Source organism: Myotis lucifugus, unplaced genomic scaffold, assembly GCF_000147115.1.
Source record: "Myotis lucifugus unplaced genomic scaffold, Myoluc2.0 scaffold_109, whole genome shotgun sequence".
NCBI classification, from domain to species: domain Eukaryota; kingdom Metazoa; phylum Chordata; class Mammalia; order Chiroptera; family Vespertilionidae; genus Myotis; species Myotis lucifugus.
The window spans coordinates 2,256,343-2,282,838 of NW_005871157.1; the positions used below are offsets into that span (position 1 = coordinate 2,256,343).

General features: G+C 39.1%; 1 protein-coding gene across 9 annotated transcripts in view; it reads right to left on the reverse strand.

Annotated features, from left to right (window-relative positions):
- The window catches only part of ZNF106 (zinc finger protein 106), a 48,882-nt gene that overhangs the window by 3,843 nt on the left and 18,543 nt on the right, over positions 1-26,496 (reverse strand). For 4 of the 9 annotated variants that reach the window (XM_023757520.1, XM_023757521.1, XM_023757523.1 and 1 more), the window contains 17 exons: positions 23,455-25,572; positions 21,335-21,965; positions 20,030-20,099; positions 18,266-18,420; positions 18,121-18,181; positions 17,344-17,661; positions 13,969-14,746; positions 13,291-13,346; positions 12,550-12,695; positions 10,452-10,586; positions 9,069-9,185; positions 6,233-6,424; positions 5,717-5,779; positions 4,575-4,694; positions 3,007-3,078; positions 2,132-2,203; positions 401-547 (listed from right to left, as the gene is read on the reverse strand). In XM_023757520.1, the coding sequence (XP_023613288.1) occupies positions 401-547; positions 2,132-2,203; positions 3,007-3,078; positions 4,575-4,694; positions 5,717-5,779; positions 6,233-6,424; positions 9,069-9,185; positions 10,452-10,586; positions 12,550-12,695; positions 13,291-13,346; positions 13,969-14,746; positions 17,344-17,661; positions 18,121-18,181; positions 18,266-18,420; positions 20,030-20,099; positions 21,335-21,965; positions 23,455-25,572 (5,251 nt within the window). The other 5 variants (XR_002830347.1, XM_014459486.1, XM_023757522.1 and 2 more) reach the window with 4 other exon arrangements.

Consider the following 26,496-nt stretch of genomic DNA (forward strand, 5'->3'; position numbering starts at 1 on the left):
GCTTCCTGGGTACATTCTATGATCTATATATGAAAGGCAGTTAGGACCTAGCATTCTTCATTTGAAACCTCATGCTCTCTCTCAAATCTATGAGTGATAATAAAAAGACAAAGCCCTCGGCTCTCCCTATCTATAATAAAAGCATAATATGCTAATTAGACTGGACGTCCTTCCAGACAATCTTCTGGACAAAGCTGGGGCTGTGAGGGAAGCCTGGGTCCCGGGTGCCAGAGGGAAGCCGGTGGGGGCAGCTGGAGGAAGGAAGGCCTACTCTTGCATGAATTTCGTGCATTGGGCCTCTAGTTTATTATAATTCTGAACATTCTAATGAGGCAAAAGGTTTCCAAACTCTGCTCCCAGGGGTCAAATGAACTCAGGTTGACCTCAAATCCCAATGTACCTGTTTGGATCCTTTCCTAGCAGTAAAAAAAGCATCACAGTTCTTCCAGCGACATTTCAGAGTCTGAAAGTTTGGATTTGTATGGTCTGTCAGCAAATGTTGTTTTAAGTGATCCACAACGCCAAATATCAGAGAGCAACCATGCCACTGGAGAGAAATAGAATGAAAAAGTTAAAAAGGGTACCAGAAACATGCAAATAGACCATTCCTATTTGTATACCATAAATTTGATGGAAACAAAAAATAAGCCCCTTATTATTTAATTTATTCTTGCCTAACAAAACAAAGCCAGAGACAACTAAATTAATGATCAATATGACAAGGAACCTTGAAAAGACTGGGAAGTCTTCTAACATTTTGGTATTTTAAGAAGGCAAAGCACTAAGCTAGCCAGTACATCGTTAAGTTAATAAATATGTATAGACAAGTTACCATAAAATTCAGTTTATATCATACTTATTCTTTTTTTTTTTTTTTTTTTTAAATATTTGTCCATTTATTTAAAAAAAGAGTGTTCCTGTGATACTGAAAGGGCTGTTTTGAACAATTCTAAGAACTACTGACTTGTAAACTTAAAGGTAAAAGTGCCTGATTAAAAAGAAAAAAAAATTTGTGGAAATATGTGCTGTAGAAAACTGTTTGCCATGGAAGCTGGCTTTCCACAAATCTTATCACCTGAATCACAGTATTGTGACCATCTACTTTTTTTTAAAACTATAATTTTACTTCTCAATGTGACTAGATTCCAATCGTTAGTCAGAAAGCATAAGGACTCTTTGTCTTGGCTTTTTCCCTACAGGCTTGCTTGTAATAAATCTTATGATTCTGATTCTAACATGTGTATTTCTAAAATGTAATACAAATTTGAGCACTTCCTGTCAGTACCTCCCATCTCTCTAGCTTTAAAACCAGACAGTATTTTCCCCATTTCTCTAGATAAGCTAACTCTGTATTTGTATACTCTGCATCCTGTTATACTAGATTTGCTTTTCTTCAATAAGAAGACTAAAAAGCAAACAGTAATGTGTAAAAAGCTGCAAAGTAATTAAGCTGTGGACAAGTCCAAAATCAAATTTTAAAATAGAGTTTATTCCATCAATCTGAAAAGAAGGTTAGGGTTTGGGGGGAGGGGGAGAATTCAGTGTCATAAACTTTTCTTTGGTCACTGATATTAGAACTGATGAAACAAATTAAGGCTTATAAGGGATAAGTGTGAACATTTTGAGGGTTAATCACCTGCACCCACCCCAAAATAAAAACTACGCAATTTAGCCTAGAAAGCTGAAGTTTAACACTTCAGGAAGACAAATTTTTATTTGCCTATCCCCCCAAAACCAATGAGAACACAAACCAAAATATTAATATGTGTAATCTATAAGGAATGGATGTAGATTGGGCAGGTCAGGAAAATAAACACTTTTACTTTTTCATATACTTATGCACTGTTGATATATTTGTAAGAATGTACTGATTTTATAATCAAAATAAAAACCACCCGGTAGATAACCTGAGTGGAGGGTATTTAAATATACTTCATTTCCAATCTTAAAACAGATTTTCCATTAAAGAAATATAGAAAAGCATTAACGTACGTTTTTAAAAAATAAGCTTCCTTGTCCTACAGTGGAATGCATAAAGTGGGTGCTCAAACAGAAAAAAGCTACACTGATGACAATGAAGGTCTATGAATTAGCCTGGAGTTAAGCAACTCCGAACAGTTTCACTCCTTACCCAGCAGCGGTAATTCTGCATCAGATTTAGCCTCACGGCCTGAATACTGCCATCGTAACAGCCAGTATAAATCTGGAGAAAGAGGTTTATCATATCAGACGAATACACACACACCAAAAAACAACTATGAAACATCCTCAAAATAAGAGTCAAAAGCTACTTATAGCAACTTAAGAAAATACTGACATTAAACCAATACCAGTCCCATGGTACAATGGGAAAGTATCCTCTAGCTCTTTTCTTCTAGACCCTTTGACGCTGTGCTCCTTCCAGAGCCGCTCTAGGGACCCTGGCTCACAGCTCAACTGGCAGCTCAGAGGCATCACCTACACTTGAACTGGCGCAGCTCTGGCTTCCACAGGGCATTCCGTATTAGGCATCTGTATGTCATTGGAACACAGGGTTCTACTACTCAGAGTCTGAAAAACCATCCATTCTTGTTCAACTTCATAATTTAAAAATAAAATAAGTCAAGGATTAGCAGAGTTAAATGGGCTAGCTTCTACTTTTAGGCATGCTATAACTATGTCATACTGGCCAAAACTCATGACTCCAATATTCTGTTCAGATCATAATGTCTCTGGAAAAAGCACACTCTTTTTTAAAAAAACATCTTAAATTTATCTTCTACTTAATGGTACTATCAGATTTTTATTGCAATTATTTAGCTATTAATAGAAAATGAAATATTCAACAATATTACTAGGTTTTATCTTGATAACAGTATGCCAAGAAATAGAAAGGCAATCAATAATGAGGCATATCAGAAACAGATGTCATTTTTGGAAGTGACAAGTATTAACATTATTATCAGTTTGTAGAATTTTTAGTAAATACATTCAAAGGCAAATGTGCAGCATGGCAAAAACACTCACCATACTTTTATGGATGGTCATACACATAATCATGTCTTTGTGTCCTCCATAAACTTGCAATCGATCATGGGACTTAGGTGGAGAGAAAAACAAAAAGAGAATTAAGGTTATTTACACCTTGTGATTAATAAGCATAGTCCCTGAAGGCCTTTGGCAGGTTTAAAACTATATGTGAGGCACCTGTAGCATTTTTTTTTTAAATCCTCACCTGAGGATATGTTTTTGTAAACTGATTTTTAGACAGAGAGGAAGGGAGAAAGAGAGAGGGAGACATCAATGTGAGAAACATTGATCAGTTGCCTCTACTATATGCCCAGGGATTGAACCTGCAACCTGGGTATGTGTTTGACCAGGAATCAAACCTGCAACCTTTGGTGTATAGAATGGTGCTCCAACCAACTGAGCCACCCAGCCATGGTTCAGTAGCATTTTAACAGAAATATAATCTAGCCTTAGCTGTTTTGGCTCAGTGGCTAGACCAGGGGTGGGCAAACTTTTTGACTCGAGGGCCACAATGGGTTCTTAAACTGGACCGGAGGGCCGGAACAAAAGCATGGATGGAGTGTTTGTGTGAACTAATATAAATTCAAAGTAAACATCATTACATAAAAGGGTACAGTCTTTTTTTTTTTTTTTTTTAGTTTTATCCATTTCAAACGGGCCGTAGTTTGCCCACGGCTGGGCTAGACCATGGGCCGGCGGACCGAAGGGTCCTGGGTTTGATTCCGGTCAAGTGCACATACCTTAGTTGCAGGCTCCTCCCAGGCACAAGCCCTGGTCAGGGCGTGCGGGAGGCAACCAACTGATGTGTTTCTCTCACATGGATATTTCTCTCTGTCTTACCCTCTCTCTCCCACTCTCTCTAAAACCAATTGAAAAATATCTTGGGGTGAGAATTAAAAAAAAAAAAACAAGAAAAAGAATATAATCTAGCTCTAGCCAGTTTTGCTCAGTGATTAGAGTGTTGGCCCATGGGACTGAAGGGTCTCGGGTTCGATTCCCAGTCAAGGGCACATACCTTGGTTGCTGGCTCAATCCCTAGCCCTGGCTAGGGTGCATGCAGGAGGCAGCCAATCAATGTGTCTCTCCCACATCGATGTCCCCCCCCCCCCCCCCCCCCACTCCTTACCTTCCACTCTCTACAAATCAATGGAAAAATATCCTTGGGTGAGGATTTTAAAAAAGAAAAATATACTCTAATGGCAATCTTTCTAATAAGTCCTCCTCCTAAGGGAGAAGCTGGTAATTGGAATTAATACAACCAATTTCTGTAGTTTCAAAGTCTCCAACTTCAAATTGCATTTAGGGAAGTAGATGGGTTTAGAGACTGCAGTTGCTGCCCAGAAACCATTTAAATTTTGATACCTATGAGGCTGACCACGCATCCCAGAGCAGCGTTTCTGAAAGCACAGTCCGGGAATCAGCTGCTTCATGACTACCTAGAGTGCCTGTGAAGAATGCCGATTCCTGGGCCCCAAACCAACCTTACTATATTAAAATGTCAATATCAAACCTAAGTAGACAGTCTCCCCAAATCATTCAAGCAAAATACTGGATCTAAATTCTACCTGTAATTCGTAGACACGAACAAATTTATCCAGGCAAGCAGTCACCATCACTTTTCCCAGGATGTTCACCACAGTCACTGCATGATTGTGACCTTTATAGATCCGCACGAGCTCCCCAGTCTGCATCGGGAGAGAGAGGAGTCAGTAGACTTTCCAGGTATCTTCCTACTTTGAGATGTATGATTCTCTAATTCTAAAAGTCTTAATTCTGAGGCTTCTTGTACAACCACATAGCTACACTAATTATAACAGCTGGGGTACTCTTACAAGCATTTGTTACCCACACAAACTATATGAAATGTATCCTGATGGAGAAAACTTAGTGTCACAGAAAAAGAAGGGTCACAGCTCTATCTGTATGTATTTTATAGCTTCCGAAGTACAGTTGATCCTTGAACAATGCAGGGGTTAGGGGCGCTGGCCACAAGCAGTTGAAAATCAGCATATAACTCTTGACTCCCCTAAAAGTTAAGTTGTCCCTCAGTATCTATGGAAGAATGGGACTAGGACCATACCCCAATATCCTAAAGATACCGAAATCCGAGGTTCAAGTCCTCTATATAAAATGGCACAGAATAGTGCATACAGTCAGCCCTCCACATCTACGGATTCATAATCACAGATCAAAAACAGTACAGGTATTTATTGGGGAAAAATCCACATATATATATGGACCCAAGTAGTTCAAACCTGTATTGTTCACAGGTCAACTATATTTTCACTTTTATCATTTCATTGGATCTGGGCAAGTCCCTGAGCACTTGGATTATCCCCAGGTTTACAGACCAGGAGCGAGGCTTCAAAGAGTTGCCTCTATGACGTGAGTAGTCTCTCAGCTGTTTTCGTTAGTTCTATTTTAAACTATATATCATATCCACTTTCTTAGCGCCTCAGATGCTCAATTTATCTCGTCTAAATGCAGCATTCAAACTAAACCTTACATAAACATTGAGTCTGTCCCCTATTAAAAATTTTGATGAGGTCAGAATTTCTAGGGTACTCAGTATTATCTAAATGCATAGGGATTATTATTAAGCCTCTCACTGGAAAAGGGGCTTAATTTACATTGTAAGAGATCTGACGAATCCTTCAAGCTTTAACCACCACTCTACTAAAGATTTCTTTAGGCCAACAGGGCTTACATGAATGTTGTGGGCATGGACTGACTGATCACTGGAGCCACTGAACACAAGGTCATTCACCACCTTAAAGAAAAGAATTCAATGAGTTAGATTCGGTACAAGGTTCTGGGTTTCCTCTGTAACTTGCAATGTAAATTGGTGAATTCTCATTTTGATGAGCATAGACTAGGTATAAAATAAATTTCTCAAATTTTCTGAACTGAAACGCATGTCCCATCACCAGGTACTCTGATGAATTGACAGTGTATATTTGGGTCTGTTACCTCTTCAGAATGATTCTAGAAAAGGGCATTAGAATGTATCTATAGTCTATAGTAAAATACACTTTTATTGTTTCTAAGTTAACATATTAAAAATAGCACATCCCTTGGTGACCCCGGCCTGAGGAAAAGGACTGTAACCTCCTTCCGCTTTTTAAGATGACTGTTCTAAATAAGGCATCAGACAACACGGAAAACGTCATTCCAACCGTCCACTTGTGCCAGGCAGCTGGCTCCTGTTCTGCCCTGTACTTGCCTTCATGCAGAGAATGGTCTTGCTGTGGCCCTCCAGGGTTCTGAGGAGGAGCCCATTCCGCGCGTCACGCACACTAATGGTACAGTCGTAAGACCCCACGACCAGCAGCTTTCGGGCACCTTCCTGAGCTGTGGCTAGACAGCTAACTGCCCGAGGGCCATGGCACTCAAAGATTTCGAGTCGTTTGTTGTTCTGAAAAATAAGTCACCATTATATGGAGTAAAAGCAACTTAGCTGGTAAACCTCAAAATCAACTAACCCAAATCACTACCTTAACACAAACTAAATTCTACTACCTGTACTTAAGTTCTCTCACCCATTCCCCAATCTTTAACTTCCCACCTCTGCCGTTCCTGTGCCAACTCCTTGTGTTCATGAGTCTCTCCGCCCCATTCCAGTGGGGGCAAACTCTCACCTTATGAGTTCATTTCTAACTTCAACCACACTGTCCTGATCATAATTGGAACCTGGTTCTTTTTACGCCCTCCTTCACGTTAAGTTAATGATAATGAATGATCACCTTTTTTCATACTCTTATTTTCTATGTCACAGTCCCAGGAACTCCTTCACTATTTTTTCCCCCCAAAGTTGAGAATGACTTTCTTAGACAATTTCAATAAGAGTCTGTCCTCCACCTCTCTGCTATTCTGATGTTACTGACTTCTAGTTCTATGGCATCTTTCAGGACATCTTCTAGTGGAGCACAGAAGCCTTTGTATCAGTCAGAGTCCCATGGTCACATCCTGAATTCCCAAACATTCCTTTCTCTCAGATCTCAGACTTGTTTCCCTCATCCCCACACCAATCTTGTTCATAAAGTTTCCCACTTCCCCAAAACCTCAAAAAATGTACTTGAGGTGCATGCATGGGGTAAAACTCCCAGAAACTAAATAAGCACAGAGCAGCACAGCTGGGGGCCTGCAGAGCTAAGCAACGATTTCAGCCACCCTGAGGTGCTAGGGAGACAGACTGAGAGTTCGGCCCATGGGTGGAAAACCCTGGTAAACTGCCTTGGCTTTCAAGCACAGCATTCTAGGAGTTCGGCAAGGCTTCAAAATTCACATCTCTGCAGAGTCTCAAATCTCTGCCTTGAGGTCCATCTTCTCTGGTTTTTCAACCATTTAAAGACTATTTGAATTTCTTGTCATCATCTTTCAACTAAGATGCTCCTGACTTCTATCTACCTTTGATACATTAAACTAATAAAAGAGAAAAGAATTAGGTAATTATCAAATTTCATTGATTAAAATCGTTTGAATTTACTCTGTCTTCTTTATTTCTATTTCCCTAACCAAATCTAATCTAGGCTATTAGCACTTCACATCTGGAATGCAAAAACCTTCACTAATTACCCTTCTGTAATCTATTCCTATCAAGTGAACCAAATAACTTGGTGCTTGAGTATATGTGCTAGCTTCTTAAAGGCAGAAACCATGATGTATTTTACAACTCTTATATGAATGATACTATAATTGGGTATAGCATAGTAAACATTCTAATATGTCTACCATGCTGCTAAAAGATGACAAGATGACCTTGAGATATAGTGCTACAACCTAGTAGTAACCAAACTCATCAATTCCATCTCTTAGATTACATCTCTTATCCATTCTCTTCTCTTCATCCTTGGTCTAACCCAGTGGTCGGCAAACTGCGGCTCGCGAGCCACATGCGGCTCTTTGGCCCTTGAGTGTGGCTCTTCCACAAAATACCGACTTCTACGCATGGGCCACGAAGTTTCAATCACACTGTAGGTGTGCGCCCGCATGTGGTATTTTGTGGAAGAGCCACACTCAAGGGGCCAAAGAGCCGCATGTGGCTCGCGAGCCGCAGTTTGCCGACCACTGGTAACCTTTCATGTCAGCTTCCGTTAGAAAGCCTCCCAAATGGTCTCCCTGCCTCTACTATTACCAATATTTTCCAATCTTATCAACTCCAGAGTGACTTTTTCTAAAATACAAATTGGATCATGTATCTCATATGTTAAAACCTACAAAACGGCCCTAACCAGTTTGGCTCCGCGGATAGAGCGTCGGCCTGCGGACTCAAGGGTCCCAGGTTCGATTCCGGTCAAGGGCATGTACCTGGGTTGCGGGCACATCCCCAGTAGGGGGTGTGCAGGAGGCAGCTGATTGATGTTTCTCTCTCGTCGATGTTTCTAACTCTCTATCCCTCTCCCTTCCTCTCTGTAAAAATCAATAAAATATACATTTTTTTAAAAACCTACAAAATGAAGTCCAACTTCATTAGCAAAGTACACAGGGTCATCAAGAATTGGTCCCTACTCATTTCCTAAGCCTCATCCTGGGGCCTAGCACATAACAGTTGCTCAATAAAGGTTCGCTCAACAAATGAATCTATCTTTGAGTTAGGAAAGGATGAGGTCACGTGGGCATGAAGACAAACCCCTGACTTAGTTCACGTTACAGAACAGGCTACCCTCATGAAACCCAAATCAGTTCCAAACCACATCAGTGTCATACTCAAAGGAATTTAAGCTCATTTTTCAGGGTGTCATTCCTAAAAATGAGATAGACTAGTTTAACTTGTGACTCATTATTTGGCTCCAAATCGTCAGGCTTGGTTTAATTTAGCAGAGTTACATTTTGGTCCTGGCACACTTGGGTCTGTACAGACAGAATGCAGGATCTTATATCACCTACACCCAATGATAACAGTTTTTGAGTAGTGGTTAATCCACTGCTTTCTCACGTACACAAACAAGAAAATGTCCGTCTTCCACTTCTTCCCCAACAAGTTTGCATTTCTTTCCACACACATCTCACACTACTTTCAAGTGGCATAAGAACTCAGCCTTCTCTCCCCAACCACTAACCTCTATGTTGAAGGTGACCACAGTGCCATTTGCTAGTCCTGCATAGAGGATTCGCCATCTACTGTGAAGGCAGAGGACTCGGTCGTCCAGCTGTAACTGCTCCAAACACTCTCGCGTCTGATAAAAGTACACAACACCTAATCAGCAGAGGTTAAGCAAGCAAAATGTGAAACCCCCTTCTGAAAGCAGAGTATGAAATGATTTTACGAGGAAGAAGTATCATCTATTTTATAGAAGGCCATCTTAGATATTTTTTCTCCTTTGAAATATGTGGCCAAAGACTCTCAAGCTGTAGGTAATAACAAAAACAAATGTAAATTCTATGTTACCCATATTCCTAATATGGAATGTAGAAATTCTTCAAAGGGCACTAGGAATGGAGTATTAACCTCTTAAATTAAGTAGCCAAAGATAAAGTTAAAGCTGTATTTGACATCTAAAAGGAAAATTATATTGTATATGTAATAGCATTAATGAAATATGTGCTTTCCTGCAATTGATTCTCTATTTTAATAGCTCCCAAATATCTTGTTCAAACCAGTGTCAGGTTAGCCGATCCATAATTACCCATGACTTTAAAATATATAGAACCCCAAGCTTCACATCCAATCCCTAGATTCTAATTCCGTAGGCCCTAGATTATGTATTTTTTAAAATGTCCTTAGCAATTTTGATGCATATCCAGATTAAACAAACACTGTTTAATCTGACCTTCAAGAAACAATTTGGTAAATTTCCAGAACTGGGTTATATTAGCAACTTTAATTTCCTAGAACCTAGAATAGGCCCAATAACACACTGAGTGCTCAAGATTTGTTGTTAATTATACCAAGCAACTAAATGCCCAAGTGTATCTTTTAAAACAGGTTTGGACAGAGATGGTAAAATTAAGATGGTTTTAAGTGGGTAGGATGTGATAAGCTGTGGGTAGAATGAAAAGCTGTAGGCTATGAAAGCCCTTGTTTTCTTCTCCCATTCTTCTCTCATACCTAAGAGAGTCAGTCTTTTAAATCTCTTCCAGAAAATTACAAATACAAATGCCACACATGAAGTTGTAAAAAAAAAAAAAAAAAAAAGTGACTGTTGCCTCTGATTAGTGCAATCTCTTTGTAATTTTATAGAGGAAATTGAATTCTATATAATGATTTTTAACAAAAGAACTATTGGCACATGCAACATGAACTTCAGATATTATGGTGAGCTAAAGCTAATACAGGCAGTGTTGTTTATTTTGATGAAGTTCAAGCACAAACTCTTTAATGATAGATGCAGAAAGAAAGTGGGAAGAAAGAAGCACCTGTCTCAATGTCTCCACTCTACATAGTATAAATACAGTCAAAGCCAGTCAATATTATCACTTTTGATTTCTCTGAACCCACTTGCCTTAACATTATAGCAGCGAATGGTGTGATCACTGGAACCAGTGTAAAGGGCAGCATTCTTCCCAGAGGTTTGAGTAACCAGGAGGCAGTTCACTTTCGAAGTATGGCCCTCAAAGACACCAATGCACTTCCGACTCTAAAGTCAAGCACAGATCAGATTCTTACTTATGGGTATAGAAGTATCAGATACTGCCTTTCCTCAACAAAAAAATGCTAGAACATAACAGTTCGCTGCTGTATCCTCAGTGCCTAGGAAAGTGCCTGGTACAAAAACAGTGCTCAGTAAACATGTGATCAATAATGCCCAGCAAATGGCCACATGCAGTAAGGTACTTCCAACTATGTTAGCTGAGTCATACCAAAAAATACTTAGGGCAATTCACTATAAGGTTGGTAAGAATTTTAATTAATGCCTAGGGCAAGGCTGTCCAACATATAAACCAAAGATCTACCAAATCCAAACTGAGGCTAATTACCCAGACAAATCCCTGCATTTGATTCAGTAGCTTATGAAAATGTTCCATAATAGTCTAAGACATGTCAGGTGTCTTCACAGGTCCCGGTGGTCCAGGTATGATTTCATAAGGGGACAGCCTAATAGTTATCTGTGCTATCACTGAGATCTATTTAGAATGTACACATATAAAGGGTGTCCCAAAATTCACACAAAAAGTAATTTTGATAGAAAACACAGGTTTATAATTAAAAATTGTAAATTTTTTATTGATTCATAAAGTATACTGTATAGGGTTATGTATGGAATAGCATATCGGGTAAATGTCCTCCATGGCTTTGCTGGCACATACGCACTCTTTTGTTGAAATTTTCCATGACCGTTTTGCATAAATGTGGCTGAATTTTGATGAGGCTCATTTTCATCTTGATGGCTTGGTTAATCGTCAAAATTGTCGCATTTGGGGTTCAGAAAATCCACGAGTGATTGTTGAGAAACAAATGCATCCACAACGTGTCACTGTTTGGTGTGGCTTTTGGGCTGGAGGCATCAATGGACCATTCTTCTTCAAAAATGCGGCTGCTCAGGCAATAACAAAAGAGTGCGTATGTGCCAGCAAAGCCGTGGAGGCCATTTACCCGATATGCTATTCCATACATAACCCTATACTGTATACTTTATGAATCAATAAAAAATTTACAATTTTTAATTATAAACCTGTGTTTTCTATCAAAATTACTTCTTGCGTGAATTTTGGGACACCCTTTACATATACTTATTTTGCAATTCAGAGTTAGAGCCAATCCCCCAAACCTTACACTCATACTTCCTGGTACCATTGCTTCTTTCCTTCAGTCATTCCTTTAGCCCCTCAGGTTATTAGGCTAAAGAAACCTATATACTTATTGCCTACAGCAAACACATTTTCTTGGTCCATCATCTAATCTTTTGATTTTTCAGGACTTCAACAATTTTAAATACTTTCACAGAGTTTGTTTGGACAACACAGTGTTCCTAAAGTTTCTTGGCTATCGTTATTGATAAACAGATTTAGTTTAACATATACCAAATTCAACACTCAAAAATTCATTCTATGAAAATTCAGAGAAATGGGCATGAGATTATACTGTGTGTGTGTAGTGGAAGACTGTTGCTCTCTTTAATAACTTGCACAACTAATCAACTATCAGGGAAAATGCCTCCTCTAATACTTCCCCAGTATTCTTTTCACTCCCCTATTATATAGCAGTCATGCAACTGACCTCATCACAAGCTCCAGGGACTGACTAGCCCACGTCTACTGTTGTAATCCCACCTTCCTTTGCCAAGTGCCAAGTGCTTATTCAGGGAATAATGCACGAGACCCTTGTTTGGTGGTGGGAGGAAAAAGAAACCCCAGCAGCTGCTGGATCTATTTGTCAGCAGGAGGAGAACACCTTAGGAAGAGGTGATACGAAGAAGGTAGAGTGGAGAGACAGAATAAAATCAAGTTCCCAGGGACCCTGTGGAGCAGCTGGACCAACTTTATCTAAAGTTAGTCTAAATCCCACCCATATCTAGACAGCAAATAAATTCCCCTAGTGCTGAGTTGGAGTTTCTAAAACCTGCAACTACCAAAAGCATTCAAATTGCTGTATCAACTTACCACCAGATTATAAGCTCGCACAGTTTTATCTGCTGAACAGGTATATAGCAAATTCCCAAATATCTGAATTGCATTCACTGCAGCTTGGTGCCCCTCAAAACTCCCTTCTGTGGGCTCATCATCATCTCCTGGCTCTGAAGATATTTCTAGAAAACAAGAATATGTTTCAGAAACATGTCCACTGTGTCTGAAAAGATACTCAAACATTAAAACCATTACATAACATGGTGGCCCCTGAGTTCTCCTTAGAGTCTAGTTCCCGTTGCAAAATACCACAGTTTTCATTAAGATCTTCATTATGAAGATTTCATAGTAAGAGAAAGCAGGGAAGGCCTTTCACTTAAGAAAATGATACTTGTATGAGTTTTTGAGTGATAACGGGAAGGCACCAAATATCTTCACATACAGTTGTTTCACTGAGCAAGGCATTATTCTTTAAGCAGTTCTGTCTCAAAGCAAAATCCCCTGGAGCCAATGAAACCTTAATACTAAGTAACTGAATAGATAAGAGAGCCAGGTAAGAGAGATGGGCGTAAGAAACTGAAAAGAAGGATTTGAGGATTTAGGAATACTCAAAGGAATACTCATATGTTTGACCAGTAACTGCTGGTCAAAGCAATCCTCTTGTGCTAACTCCTACCCCCTATTCTATAAGTATATTTAAGTAGATTTAAACCCTGGCTCTAACATTTACAAGGCTTTTCTCTGTGGTAATTTAAATAAAACAGAACAACCAAATACCTGAAGAGTTCTTCGATCCTTTTATGGAGGAGATCACGGTCTGAGTTTCTGCCACACTACAAAACAATAGCAAAAGTCTTCTTAGCATCTGTGTGAATAGGACAGGTAGTAAAACCTAAATTTTCCTGACTCAAAGTATTGTTCTAATCAATGGGCAAAGTAGCAATGATGAGATCATTTTCCATCTGAAATTTCTATATGGAAGGAAATAAAAGTACAGTAAATATTTATAACACAAATGAGAAAGCAGCAAATCTCCATTGCCAAGTTTTTGAGTCTTCCACATCTGCAATGCCTACAGATTCTCTATAAATTTGATTCTTTTAAAAATTCTGAGTCATAACAAAAAGTTCTATTTCTTTTTTTTTTTTTAAAGAAAAGAAGAATGGCCCTAGCCGGTTTGGCTCAGTGGATAGAGTATAGGCCAGCAGACCAAAGGGTCCCAGGATCGATTCCGGGCAAAGGCAGGTACCTCAGTTGCAGCCTCCTCCCCGGCCCGGGCCCTGGTCGGGGTGCGTGCAGGAGGCAACCAATCGATGTGTTTCTCTCACATCGATATTTCTGTGTCTTTCCCTCTCTCTTCCTCTCTCTAAAAATCAACGGAAAAATATCGAGTGAGAATTAAAAAAATAAAAGAATGGTAAAACTGTTCTGATTGGACCAATACAACATCCCTACCTTACAGGAATACCATCTTTATAGCGAGTGCCAATCTCACTGGTAGAGCTAACTTCATCACAACCAGAACGAGAAGTTTCTAATGAGTGTTGCTCTGTGCAGTTCCAAATATCCTTCTTCGATGGGCTGTCTGGCTTCTCCTCTCCAGATTCCGAGGAATCAATGGCCACTACTTCTAACTGAGGGTTAGGAAGTTCCAGGACTTCCAGAGAGGAGTCACTATCTGGCTCATCCCTGACACTCTCTTGTTCAAGTCCAGTTCTGCTATCTTCCCAGGTGGAGGTTGTTACTTTCCCTCCTTTAGCTGACTTTCCAGTTTTTACTTTCCTCACAGGCTTAGCAGTAAATACATCCTGCTCGGTGTCACTGTTCTCAGGAACATGGGCGGCTCGCAGAGTCTTCTTCTTCCGAAGTTTCTTCTTTTTCTTGTTCCCCCGCGTCTCAGCTGATGTCAGAGTAGACTCTGCTTGTTCAGGCTGGTCAGCGAGAGAGAGGGACTCCTTCTCTAAAGAGGTTTCTGAAGCAAAGAACAATCTTGGAAAAGAACTGGTACAGGCTTCAGACCCGCTGTTGCCTTTGGTTGGCTCTTCACCTTCTTTATTTATGCTAGGAAGACCAGCTGATTGGGACGAGAGAACATTTTCCCCATTTCTGGTACTTCCTTGCTCCGCAGAAAGCCTCAGTTCTTGGCTGGGCTCATGGACATTTTCTGTTAGCTCTGACAAGGACAACGGTGCAGTGAGGGATGCATCGACTGAACGGCGGTCACTGACCTCTCCTGAGGAGAGAAGAAAAAAATGATGGCACCTTTTTGTGTCTGCTATTTACAGTCATAAACTGCAATTATTTGTTACTGGTTGAATCTCTAACAATTAATGACATTTCAATGACATATTAAACCATGGCTTTTAAAGCTGTTCTCTCACCCCTCAATTTCCCATAACCGACATAAATGTCTATTACAGAACTTAGCACACTTTGCCTTGCTCAATCTCACAAATAACATGCATGTTTTATACCCTGCAAAAGCTCCTTATGGGCAGGAATTATTTCTATCAATCTTTTTTCCTTGTTTCTTATTTGAAATATCCACATACTGAACATCATGTTCTATTCTTAGTAGACACTAAAGTATCTATTTAACCGAAGTGCATTTCTTCTTAATTTTCACTATGCATTTTACCTGTACATCATCCAGTTTAGCTACATACTAGTAATTAAAAAGTCAGTTGACTTAAAAATGTCTATTTTCTTTGACTTAGTTATTTCATGTCTTTAAATTTAAACTGATAAAATAATCACATACTCAAAGACATATATAACATGTTACACAGAATCCTAAAAACAAGGGGGAAAAAAACTAAACATTCAAAGGAGATTATATAAATTGCACATCCAGATTATTATGCAACTTCTCAAATATTATGCAACTAGTAAAATAAAATATTTTAGATGAATTATTTTTATGACACGGGGAAATGGTCATGACATATTAAATGGAAAAAAGCCAAGTTATAACGGACTACAATTTGTCCTTTGTATAAGTCTACATGTAAACACAAACATGTAAGATTTAAAAAGACTGAAAGCCCTAGCCAATGTGGCTCAGTTGGTTGAGCATTATCCCATGCACCAAAAGGTAGCCGGTTCAATTCCTGGTCAGGGCACATACCCGCATTGCAGGTTTGGTCCCTGGTTGGGGTGTGTATGTGGGAGGAAACCGATCCATGTCTCTCTCACACTGATGTTTCTCTCCTCTCTCCTCTCCCTTCCTCTCTCTCTAAAATCAATAAAAAACATATTTTTAAAAAACTCTTCCCTACTCTGATATCATAAAAAAGACTGAAATAATACAGGTTGTCCCAAAAAAAAGTATACACACTTTGAATGATTATAAAGTCAGTGTTTATTAATACACAGTTCATTTTCAAAATTTAAAAGAATCTACAGAAATGAATAATTTTTTTGTTAATGCCTATTTTCAAACTGGTGACCATTCTGGTCCAGGCATTGCTGATAACGCAAAGCAATGGAAAAAAAAAAAAAGAATCATTTCATTCAGTATTTGTGCATCCTCAATCCACTGACTGTTGCTGGTTTTATCTTTTATGTATCCCCATTAAAAAAAAAGTCTAGTGGCACTTTAGGATAAATTTTCTTTGTTCAAAGCTTAGTCTGGATTCAAATCAGTAAAACCTGAAAAGGAGTGAAAATTAGGTGAGTGTATACATTTTTGGGGGATACCCTATATGTATAACATATTTCGATTTCTAGTTTCCCAATTATTTACAATGTACATAAATTAGAGGGTTTTTTATTCTTAAATTTTTAAATTGATTTTAGAGAGAGAGAGGAAAGGAGATGAAGAGAGAGAAAACATCAATAAGAGAGAGAAGCATCAATTGCCACCTCCACTGGGGATCAAGCTCGCAACCTGGACATGTGCCCTGAGCAGGAATCGAATCGGCAACCTCTTGGTGCATGGGATGATGTTCAACCAAGCACACCAGCCAGGACAACATAAATTAGTTTTACAATCAGAAAAAAAAATTTACCTAAAGTTGCTTTTTAAAAATTAGTTTAAAGGATCACTATATTTCTTATTACTAGTTTTTTAAAGAAAACACTAAATATCATCCATATAAAAGTAACAAAATTCAATATGAAAGACAATATACATTTGATACAGATATCTAAATTAGTGTTGCAACAGGTAGAGAAATAGAATAATTCTTCAGAATTTTTATTTTGGCTTAAGAAATCACACAATGCCAGTTTGTTTACTTTTTACTTTAACTATTAATACAGCACCATTGTGGTTACACAAACTTCAAGTAATATTTTAAGTTGCTCAGAAGTTATTTTCAAATGGTAACCAAGTGAGTGTTATTTTATGTAAATACTAAAACTAAAAACCTTGGCTATTTCTCAAAACCATTCAAGTTCCTATTAGATGATTCTAAACCCCGGAGCCCCCTCTACCTTTTATCATGGCTACCAGGTTTCCCAGGTTTATATTAACCCTGGCTTGTACTTTAGGTGATAAAGACAATCAAGTGCTAAGAAATTCAGAGAAAATATCTTATCTGACTGAACAACATCAACCTTATTTATCACCCCAGAACTAAATAATTCTGCACCCATCCTAATAAATGGAACATTTCAGGTGCTAATACAAAAGCAAATAAGTAATTCTATATTAGAGAAAATTAAGGAAAAGTTATTGATATTTAAATAATTCTCCTGAAGAAAACCTTAAGAAAAATTAATTATATTAACTTCAGTTTAATGAACAAGTATAACTTTTCATCACTGATATAAAATTGCCCATTACAGGGTTGCCCTTAAATCAGAGAAAAATTTACATACTATTACCTTGCAGTAATTCCTTGGACACACTGCAAGGAGAGCCTTGTGACACAGCATTCACATTACCTTCTTGTTCAGAAGACATCGGTTCTTGTTTAATCTGAATCGATGAGTCTGGAGCAGGAACACTGCCATGGGCTTGGAAAGTAGGAGATGTGGGTACTTGGCCAGGGACTCCTGTGGATGATGGAGGCTCCAGAAAAACTGGGAAGAAGGGAGCAGGCAGCAGCGTGGCATCAGCAGATGTTTGAGATCTACTGCTCCTCTGTTCTCGCGGAAGGCTACAGGGAACCTGGTATGGGCGTTCAGAAGGTTCATATGTTTCTGAAATGGAATACATACATACAAAAGCAAAAATGTTATCTGAAAAGTCACTTGTTTCTTAGTCAATATGTATTTTTAAAGATTATACAAGAATTTAAAGACTCTAATTCTTCCAAATAGATTGTCATATATCTACAAAACCATCAAGGATATAGACAGAATAGGCATTAATAATCTAATTTTTCAGATTTTAAGTGACTTATCCAAGGTCATATAGATACTAATAGAAGAGCCAGGATTTGAACACAGGTGTTTTGATTCCTAACCCAAGGCTCCTTCTGTAATATATTGTCTCGATTGCTAAGCATTTTGAGGATGGATGTAGTCTTACAGGCCTTTCCATAGGAGAATGATACCAAAGAGACATGAGAGAAATCGTATGATTTTTTAATGACTATTTCAATTCCCCTCTATAGAGAAAAAACAAACAACAAGTTACAGAGGGCCCAATCTGAATACCTTGCAATCCCTGTAGAATTTGTATTCTATGGGTCCTCAGTGCACTCATCTCCATCGTTATCTAAAAATAAAGTATTTTGTCATGAATTTTCAAATCCAATTTCAGAGATTATCCATTTTCATGAAATGTTCCACCTGCTGTTACCTGCTGCTTGAGCATAAGAAGCCTCTGAACTTCAACATAAGCTGTCTGCAGTGCTGCCCGGGCTTGCAGAAGGTTGTTATCCATGCACTGCAACGACTTGCTCAGTTCTTCCTCCCTTAAAGAAATACTCAGCAGCTGGTCGACCTGCGAACGTTCTGCCAAAAGAAACCATAGGCTTGTTTAATAATGGAGACTCCTCTTCAATATTTATTTAATAATACAGCTCCTCAGAACATGGAACTACAACAGTATCTAGGATAAGCCTTTATTTCTCCCAATAGGGACCACAGACTCATTGAATCTCACAAATCATATAGTCAAGTCAGTTGCTGTCAGAGCTGGAAACCAAAAGTGAGAATTGGTAAGATGAAGGTGCCTCAAAGGTTCAGGAGTACCACCGCGTGGTACCATCTTACCTAATAACCATTTTCCACCACTACCCTTCCAGGGAAATCTGTGTCCCAAGCAAATCCACTGTGGCAGTTTCCACTTCCCTTTCTTCCTTTATCTACCACACTCTTCACCCAGGGCTTTGCTTAGACTGGACCCCAGATCTGTTCTGCTTGCACTCTCCTCCCAATCCACATTTTTCTAGTCTGTTAGTTAACATAGTTAAGTTTATTAGAGAAATCTGCCTGAAAGAGCTGTAGCAAACTTTTCCATTACTACAGCAGAAAATCAAACTTTTTAGTTACTTTAAATAAAATGTTCTACTATATGTATATATTTGTCATCTTTGTTTGTCTCTTCCCCATTCAATATGCCAGGACCTCTTTCCTAAACACCAGACCCACATACCTACCTACCAACTTGATATCTTTACCTAGGTGCCTATAAGGTCCTTTTTAAAAATAAATAAATAAAATATGTTTTTATTGATTTCAGAAAGAGGGAGGAGAGATGGAAACATCAATGATGAGAGAATCATTGATGGGCTGTTTCCTGCACGCCCCCTACTGGAATCGAGCCGGCAACCTGGGCAGGTGCCCTGACCGAGAATCGAACTGTGATCTCCTGGGTCATAAGTCGACACTCAACCACTGAGCTACACCAGCCAGGCTCTAAGGTCCTTTAACTCAAGGGATCCAAAAGGGAACTCATCATCTTCCTCTATTCTTAACCTGCTCCTCATGGAGTTTTCTAGCTCTACAAATGATGTCACCATCCACACAGTTGCCCCAACTAGAAACTGGGGTCATCCTTGACTCCTACCTTACACATCACTTCCAATCACCCAAGGCTCTTTCAATCACTTCCCGCACTAGCTCTCATACTGGATCAGGGTTAGTCAGTGTAAAGCAAGTATTGAAGAAGCCTATCAGTCAGTGAGCCACGTTAAAAACTTCTCTCCTCAATTCACACGAGAAAAGCAACCAAGATTCATAAAAAATGGAGACTGAAAGAAATGGATAAATGACCAAAATGGACAAAAATTTACTGAAGGCCTGTTCCTCTTCATCCCATTGAAAAGGCCCAATGAGACTTTCTGTTTTCATATTGAACTCAATTTGTCCAAGATATATATTAACTTTAGCTTACAGGTATATGTGGCATCATGTATTTCTCCTACAGATGCAACTGTATGTTATGTATATAGTAGAAAATCAAACTTTTCCATGCACTAAGCAAGACAACAAAAATGTAAAAAATAATAATAAATGGGCGATCAGTGTTTGAAAACCACAAACTATACTATGTGAAGTTGTAAAAAGGTTGAATTGCTAAAAGAACAATTTCCTTCTGCCAGAATATTCTGCACTATACCTTTCTTTCCTTTAATTTTCCTTCTTTTATTTTTTCTCTCAAGACTTGGGAGTTCAGGAGAAGATCCATCCTGAGGAAATACAGAAAATTGAATAAATATTAAATATATAATGGCCATTATCCAGAAGGGGAAAAAAAGAATTAGTTCTGAGATAGTTATACAATATTCTTTATTATTTTTACCATCACTAACAGGATAGTAATAGAAGTATCCTGTACATGATATGAACTACAATATTAGCTGAATAAACATATACATATGATCTTTTTTTAAAATCTAAGGTCAAGTACCTTTATAGCATTTTAGAGGTAGTGAAGCCCACAGGGCAGAGGCAAAGCATTTCATACCTTGGTAAAGCAAGACCTAGAAGCATGGACAAAACCAGTGATACATCTATCTGATTTCATTGTGGCAGTTTCTACTTTAAATTTCAGCAATAAAATATTCATAATGAAAAGCTAAACAGTCTATTGAGACAAGCCCTAAGATATTGGCTTTGTCATAGAATAATCTCTCACCCAACTACAATATCTAGCTCAAAGGGGGGCAGAGCTGGAATTTGAATCCAGGCCTACACCCCAAGCCCTTATTCGCTCTGTTATATTATATTGCCTCAGTATTAAAGGAAATAGCCCATTTTCTCACAGTGCTAGATTCCAGACTGTATTACCGTCACAATTCTTTCTTTTCAGAAAGGGTTTCTGAAAGGGTTAAGCAGTATTAGTAACAGATGCCAGAACAGAAGTGGTGTCAGTGAAGGAACGGATTCTGAAAGGCCATGCTGGATGAATGAAGTACGAAAGATAGAGTAACGGAGACTACAAATATTTCTAAGACTATGCTCATATAGATGTACTCCATTAGTATTAAAACTTGGTGTTAAGCCTAAAACTCCTAGATCCAATAAGCCTGCAAGCCCTCCGAAGGCAACACTAGAGTGCCTTTCTTCAGGAGCTGTACAGAATGCATCATGGAAACAGATAAAGTTACAGCTGAAGATGTGGCTTACTCCTTGTCAGGTGATAGAAAAATGATTGGCTTGATGACTAATTTTAGAGATGACTTCATATTTTCCTAGTACTGTACAATCATATTCCATTACATCAAGTTAGTAGAATTACTCAGTGAAAGAAACCAGTAGAATAATCTGAAAGTAAGAGTAAGAACCTCACAAGTCTTCTAGGCCGGAGTAGGGAGAACCACAACCCTAGACACCCAAGAAAAATTAAACCGTTAAATCTTTCTTACAACATCCAAGTCACCACATAAAATGTTCTACAAAAGGCACCGAGAATCATACTCACTCCAGTGGCTCTTCGTTTCTTTCTAATGTTCTGACCGTCATTTTGTTCAGCACCAGAGGTACAGCTACTATCTGTGCCTGCATCTGCCAAATTAGAGCCTGCAAGAGCTGAGGATACACGTGACGATAAAGAGTTCCCTTCTCCGTTACTCTCCTTGGCATTCAGATTCTCTGAAGGTGGTCCAGAACCCTCCTGGCTGTTCAGGTCTTTTGTCAAACGCATCAAAGATTTTGCACAGTCAGAAGGTAACTGTGCACTGTGCCGCCTTCGAGGAGCAACATTTTCAGCCCTTTCACCTGTTCTGAGGGAGGCGGCCAGAGGTGTCACTTCCTGCTTAAGGCCCACGGTTGTTTTTGGACTCTGTGCAGCCCTCAATGAGTTACTAGGTGAAAAAATCTGCTGGGGCTCATTTTCTTTGCCTGCACTTTCCTCACTGAAGAAGCTGTACACAGGAGCCCTGTCCATGATCACACTGCTCTCAGAAAGGCTTCGTTTCCTTGCCAATCCCGGAGATGAAGAAATGGACACATCTTCCCACTGGAATCCTTCGAGATTGGACAGATCAGGCTCCTCATCCAAATCCAAGACCTCTTGTTCATTTTGAACTAGAGGCACCATTTCTATGCCAAACCTTAAGAAATAAAGAAAAAGATCATAAATCCAACGTGGTTGAGAGAAGTGAGCACCACTTCACGTTTCCGCCTCTGCTATGCACTGAAATGACAAACATAAATAAGATGGTTCGGCCCGCGAGGAGCTCAGTCTGAGAGCTTTACGTAAATAACCACAGTATGAGTTTTGTATTATAAGTATTGTAAAGCAAGACACAGAGAGAAGTATGTCTAAATTAGCAATTGTTACTAAATTAGAGATTAGCATACAGCAATGAGAATATGAGAAAGTAAATATTGAGGTTTTTATTTCATATGGAGCTTGAAACCAACACGTACATACTTTTAATAACAAACCAAAACAAACAGAAATGTCTATTAAGCATTCACAAATGTCAGACATTATACTAAGAACTTTATATTTGTTTTTTGTTGTTGAATGTCTTACTGATTTTTTAGAGAGAGGAGGAGGAGGAAGGAGTGAGAGAGACATCAATGTGAGAAATATCAATCAGTTGCCTCCTGTATACACCCCGACTGGGTATATGCCCTGACAGGAAATCGAACTGTGCACAGGATGATGCTCAACCAACTAAGCCACACCGGCCAGGGCAGAGCTTTATATTTGTAATCTCAATACTAACAAGTTATGGGAAAGGAAAGGGGGATATAATAAATACATTACTTCAATAAGGATAGAAATTTAAACTGGGAGAGCTACATAACTGTAATCAGCAGGGTGATGTTCAAGTAGCAAATCTGTGTTGAATGCTGCTTTACCATTCAAAAAGTTTCGTACCTCAACATCAGATGATTAGCCAAATTATTACGCAAGTACTTAAGAGAGAATACTTTGTGATCACACTTATAATGCCCAGAGTAAATACAAGAGGGTAAAGATTCTAAGTAAAAGAGAATGAGAACCGTAATACTTAAAGTTGCATCACTCAATGAAGATCTATAGATAAGAATCAGATTTATGTACTTTTTAATGCTGTTACTTTCTGGCCCCTAAAACCAAAGTGCAGGATTTCTGATTTTTTTTTTTACTATGTCCCCAAATCATTTCTCAGAAGTAGTGTGCTTCTTTTTAACCTGAAGTTCCTGCTAGGAAACACTTTATTCCATTTGTTATAGAGTAGCAGTCACTCTCTGATAATTAAACCCAACATTCACAACACATTTAAAAAAATTGATTATTAGAGGAAGGGAGGGAGGGAGAAAGGGAGAGGGAGGGGGAGAGAGAAAAAGAGAGAGAGAGAGAGAGAGAGGCATTGATTTGTTGTTTCACTTACTTATGCCTTCATTGGTTGATTCTTGTATGTGCCCTGACCAGAGATTGAACCCACAACTTTGGTGTATCAGAACGACGCTCTAATCAACTGAGCTACCAGGCCAGGGCACACATATTTTTTGCAAACATTTAATTAAATGTAACAAGAATTCTTCTCCTGACCTGGGTCAAAGGGTAAACTTGAAGAGAAACGGACACTGAAAAGCAGCACATACCTGGGTAAGCCTTTGCCTAGCTCTTGCTTTTTCTTGGTTACTTGATGAATGACCTGTTCCCAGTTGACATTTCTCCGAGATGCATTTAGAATCTGCCGAAGAGTTGGCTTGAGGCCAGATTCCTTCTCTGTGTCACTCTTTCGATGGCCACTAATGTTGCGAATGCGGCGAGCACTATTGAGGTTTGGCTCAGGAAGGTGTGCTCCAGTTTTGCTCTTCAAACTAATGTGCCGGGTGAGATCTCTTTGGAGTGACGCAGGAAAGCCAAGCTTACTTAGTTCAGGCAGGAGAAGGCCTGAGGGCTGAGTTATGTCACTCTTTTGGAGCTCTGCATCCAAGCTAGTGCTCTCAAAGGCCTCTGTTTCATAAGATACATGAGACTTAACAGACTCATCAACCTGTCCATCTTCTAGAGAGGCTTTTAAGTCTAGTAGTAAGCCAGAGTGTGGGCTGGCTACAGATGTCATTTGTAACTCAGATTCTTTCTGGTGAACTACTGACTCACATGGGGAAGTGGATAGTTTTCTAGGTGTTTTCAGGTTTTGGTGCTCTCCCTCTTTCTCGTCAGCATTTTGGGTGCTACAGGATAAGACTTCTGTAGTTGCAGAATCCAGGGTTCCAATTTTTGTTCCATGCTTTTCCACGTCAGATATTTCTCCATCACTCTCATCTTCTAATGAGTGTACTTGAAACTCAATCTTCAAAGATCCTTTTTCAGACTCTTCTACATTCCTACTTGCTTTTTCATAGTTCCTGGTCCTTTTAGAAGTGCTAAGAAGTGGATCTTGCAATGACTCATGAAACTGTAGCACCTCTTTGACTTTTTGTATTGTATCACTTAAATTTTCATCAGATTCCCTCTGAGTGCCAAATCTACTTTTATTCCCTTTTAAAACACGAGGACATGAACTTTGCAATTTGGACCTGTAAGAAGAGCCATGACTGTCTTCCCCCTTGTGTTTGTTTAAGGAATTTGAATGTTTTCCAGGAAAAAAAGAATTCGCTTTGGTGTTTTTTGAGGGATTCTTTGAATCTTGCTTTTGAGGGACTGATTTAGTGACTGGAATTGGAAGAAGTGGGGATTTTAATGATGGCATCTTATTTAAGTTATACGCTTGCTCAGAAGTGGCTTTGTGATTAAGAGATCCAGTATGTGTTTCTTTTTGTGCTTTCAATGTTGGGGAATTATTTGTTTCATCAATTTGGGATGCCTGTGTTCCTTGGATTAAAGTAAAATCAAACAAAGGCTTATCTATCATTTCTGACTTGTTCCCAGTAACGTCTTTCATTCCTGATTGTAAATCCAGAGCCTTCTGGGACGGGTAAGGAGTCCAGCGATGGTGCTTTTCCCTTACGACACTGCCGTTCTTCCCACCAATTTTGGAAGCTATGGTCTCTGTCTGCTTAGCGGTTTGGCTTTCTGGCTGCTCAAAATTGAAGTCAAATAAGATTTGTGAAGAAAATTTATCACTTGTATATCCTTTAGAAGGACCTCTGTATGTGGCAACTGTACTAACTTTGTCATTTTCTTGCCGCTGCCATTTATATCTCTCTTGATTGTATTTGTTTGACTTGGATTTCTTGTTCCATGGCTTAGCCATGTCTTCCATTTGACAGTTAGAATTTCTGTTTCTGCCTGGTTGAAATTTGTCTCCAGGACTACTGTAATTCCAACTATTTGTATTGCGTACATTGGATTTCCAGTTTCCGTTACTGCTGTTCACATGCCAACTGGAAAAGCCACCTGTTCCTTCAGAATGCCAGCTGGAATTCCTTCCTGTACCATTGTGATTCCAATCTACTGTTCCATTATTTGAATGCCAACCACCTCCAGAATTACTATGGTTATGAAACCAAGTTGAGGAGCCTCCTGCAACACCCTTATGCCACCCTCTTGGTCCAGCACCATTCCTCAAAGAATGTGCAAAGTTGTTTTTCCTCGTATTACTAAAGCCATCTTTCTCCCACTTCCAATCCCGCTGAGGAGGTCCCCGATGGTGCCATGCTGGCTGGCTGTAGCTTTCTCTGTCTTGGAAAGGAATTCTGTCTTCTCGTCTCCGCTGGAGCTGCCTGTCATCAGATTTTATTTCTTGGCTGCCACTGGAAGGTTCATCTTGTCTGAAAGAAAAAGTTTTTCATTACTGATTTAAAGGAATTCTTTTACTTCCTTTAAAGGCATAACCCACCAAACTTCCCCTCAACCTCCCTCCCCTGTTTCTTAGACTATTTTATAATATAGAGTCCATTTTTATTTTTAATAGTAGTTGCTGGCCAGGGCCAGCATTTTGAAAATAAAAACAATTATATTTTGCAGCTATGGTTAGTTATCATAATACAATTTAAGTTCAGCTGGTCTTAATATTATGATTTCTCCAGTTGTTGGTTCTTTCTGGAAAAAAAACAGTTTCTTAACCTATTTTAAATGGCAAGATTTTACTATGCATAACCATGTTCATTAATAAACACTTTATGCCCTAACCGGTTTGGCTCAGTGGATAGAGCATCGGCCTGAGGACTCAAGGGTCCCAGGTTCGATTCTGGTCAAGGGCATGTACCTTGGTTGAGGACACAACCCCGGTGGGGAGTGTGCAGGGGGCAGCTGATCGATGTTTCTCTCTCATCGATGTTTCTAACTCTCTATTCCTCTCCCTTCCTCTCTGTAAAATATCAATAAAATATATCTAAAAAAATAAAAAAATAAACACTTTACCATGCACACATTCAATGACTGTTAGTGGAGAATGAAAACTTTTATGCACTGTTCCTATTCCTGAAGGGCTTACAACCTAGCTGACAAAATAAGGTCACAGAGTAAAATAGCACAAAACAAATAAACAGCACCCACAATAAGTGCTATAAGGCATTCCATGTCCTAGAGGTTTTTATAAAGAAGCTACAGCTGTATGAACTATTCATGTTAGACAAGGAGCCCACAGAAATGGAATTAAATTTAAGGAAACATCACAGGAATATGTATAAAATTATATCCTCTACAAACTTCCTATGGTATGCCTAGCATAGTGCTTAGCATATGGAAGGTGC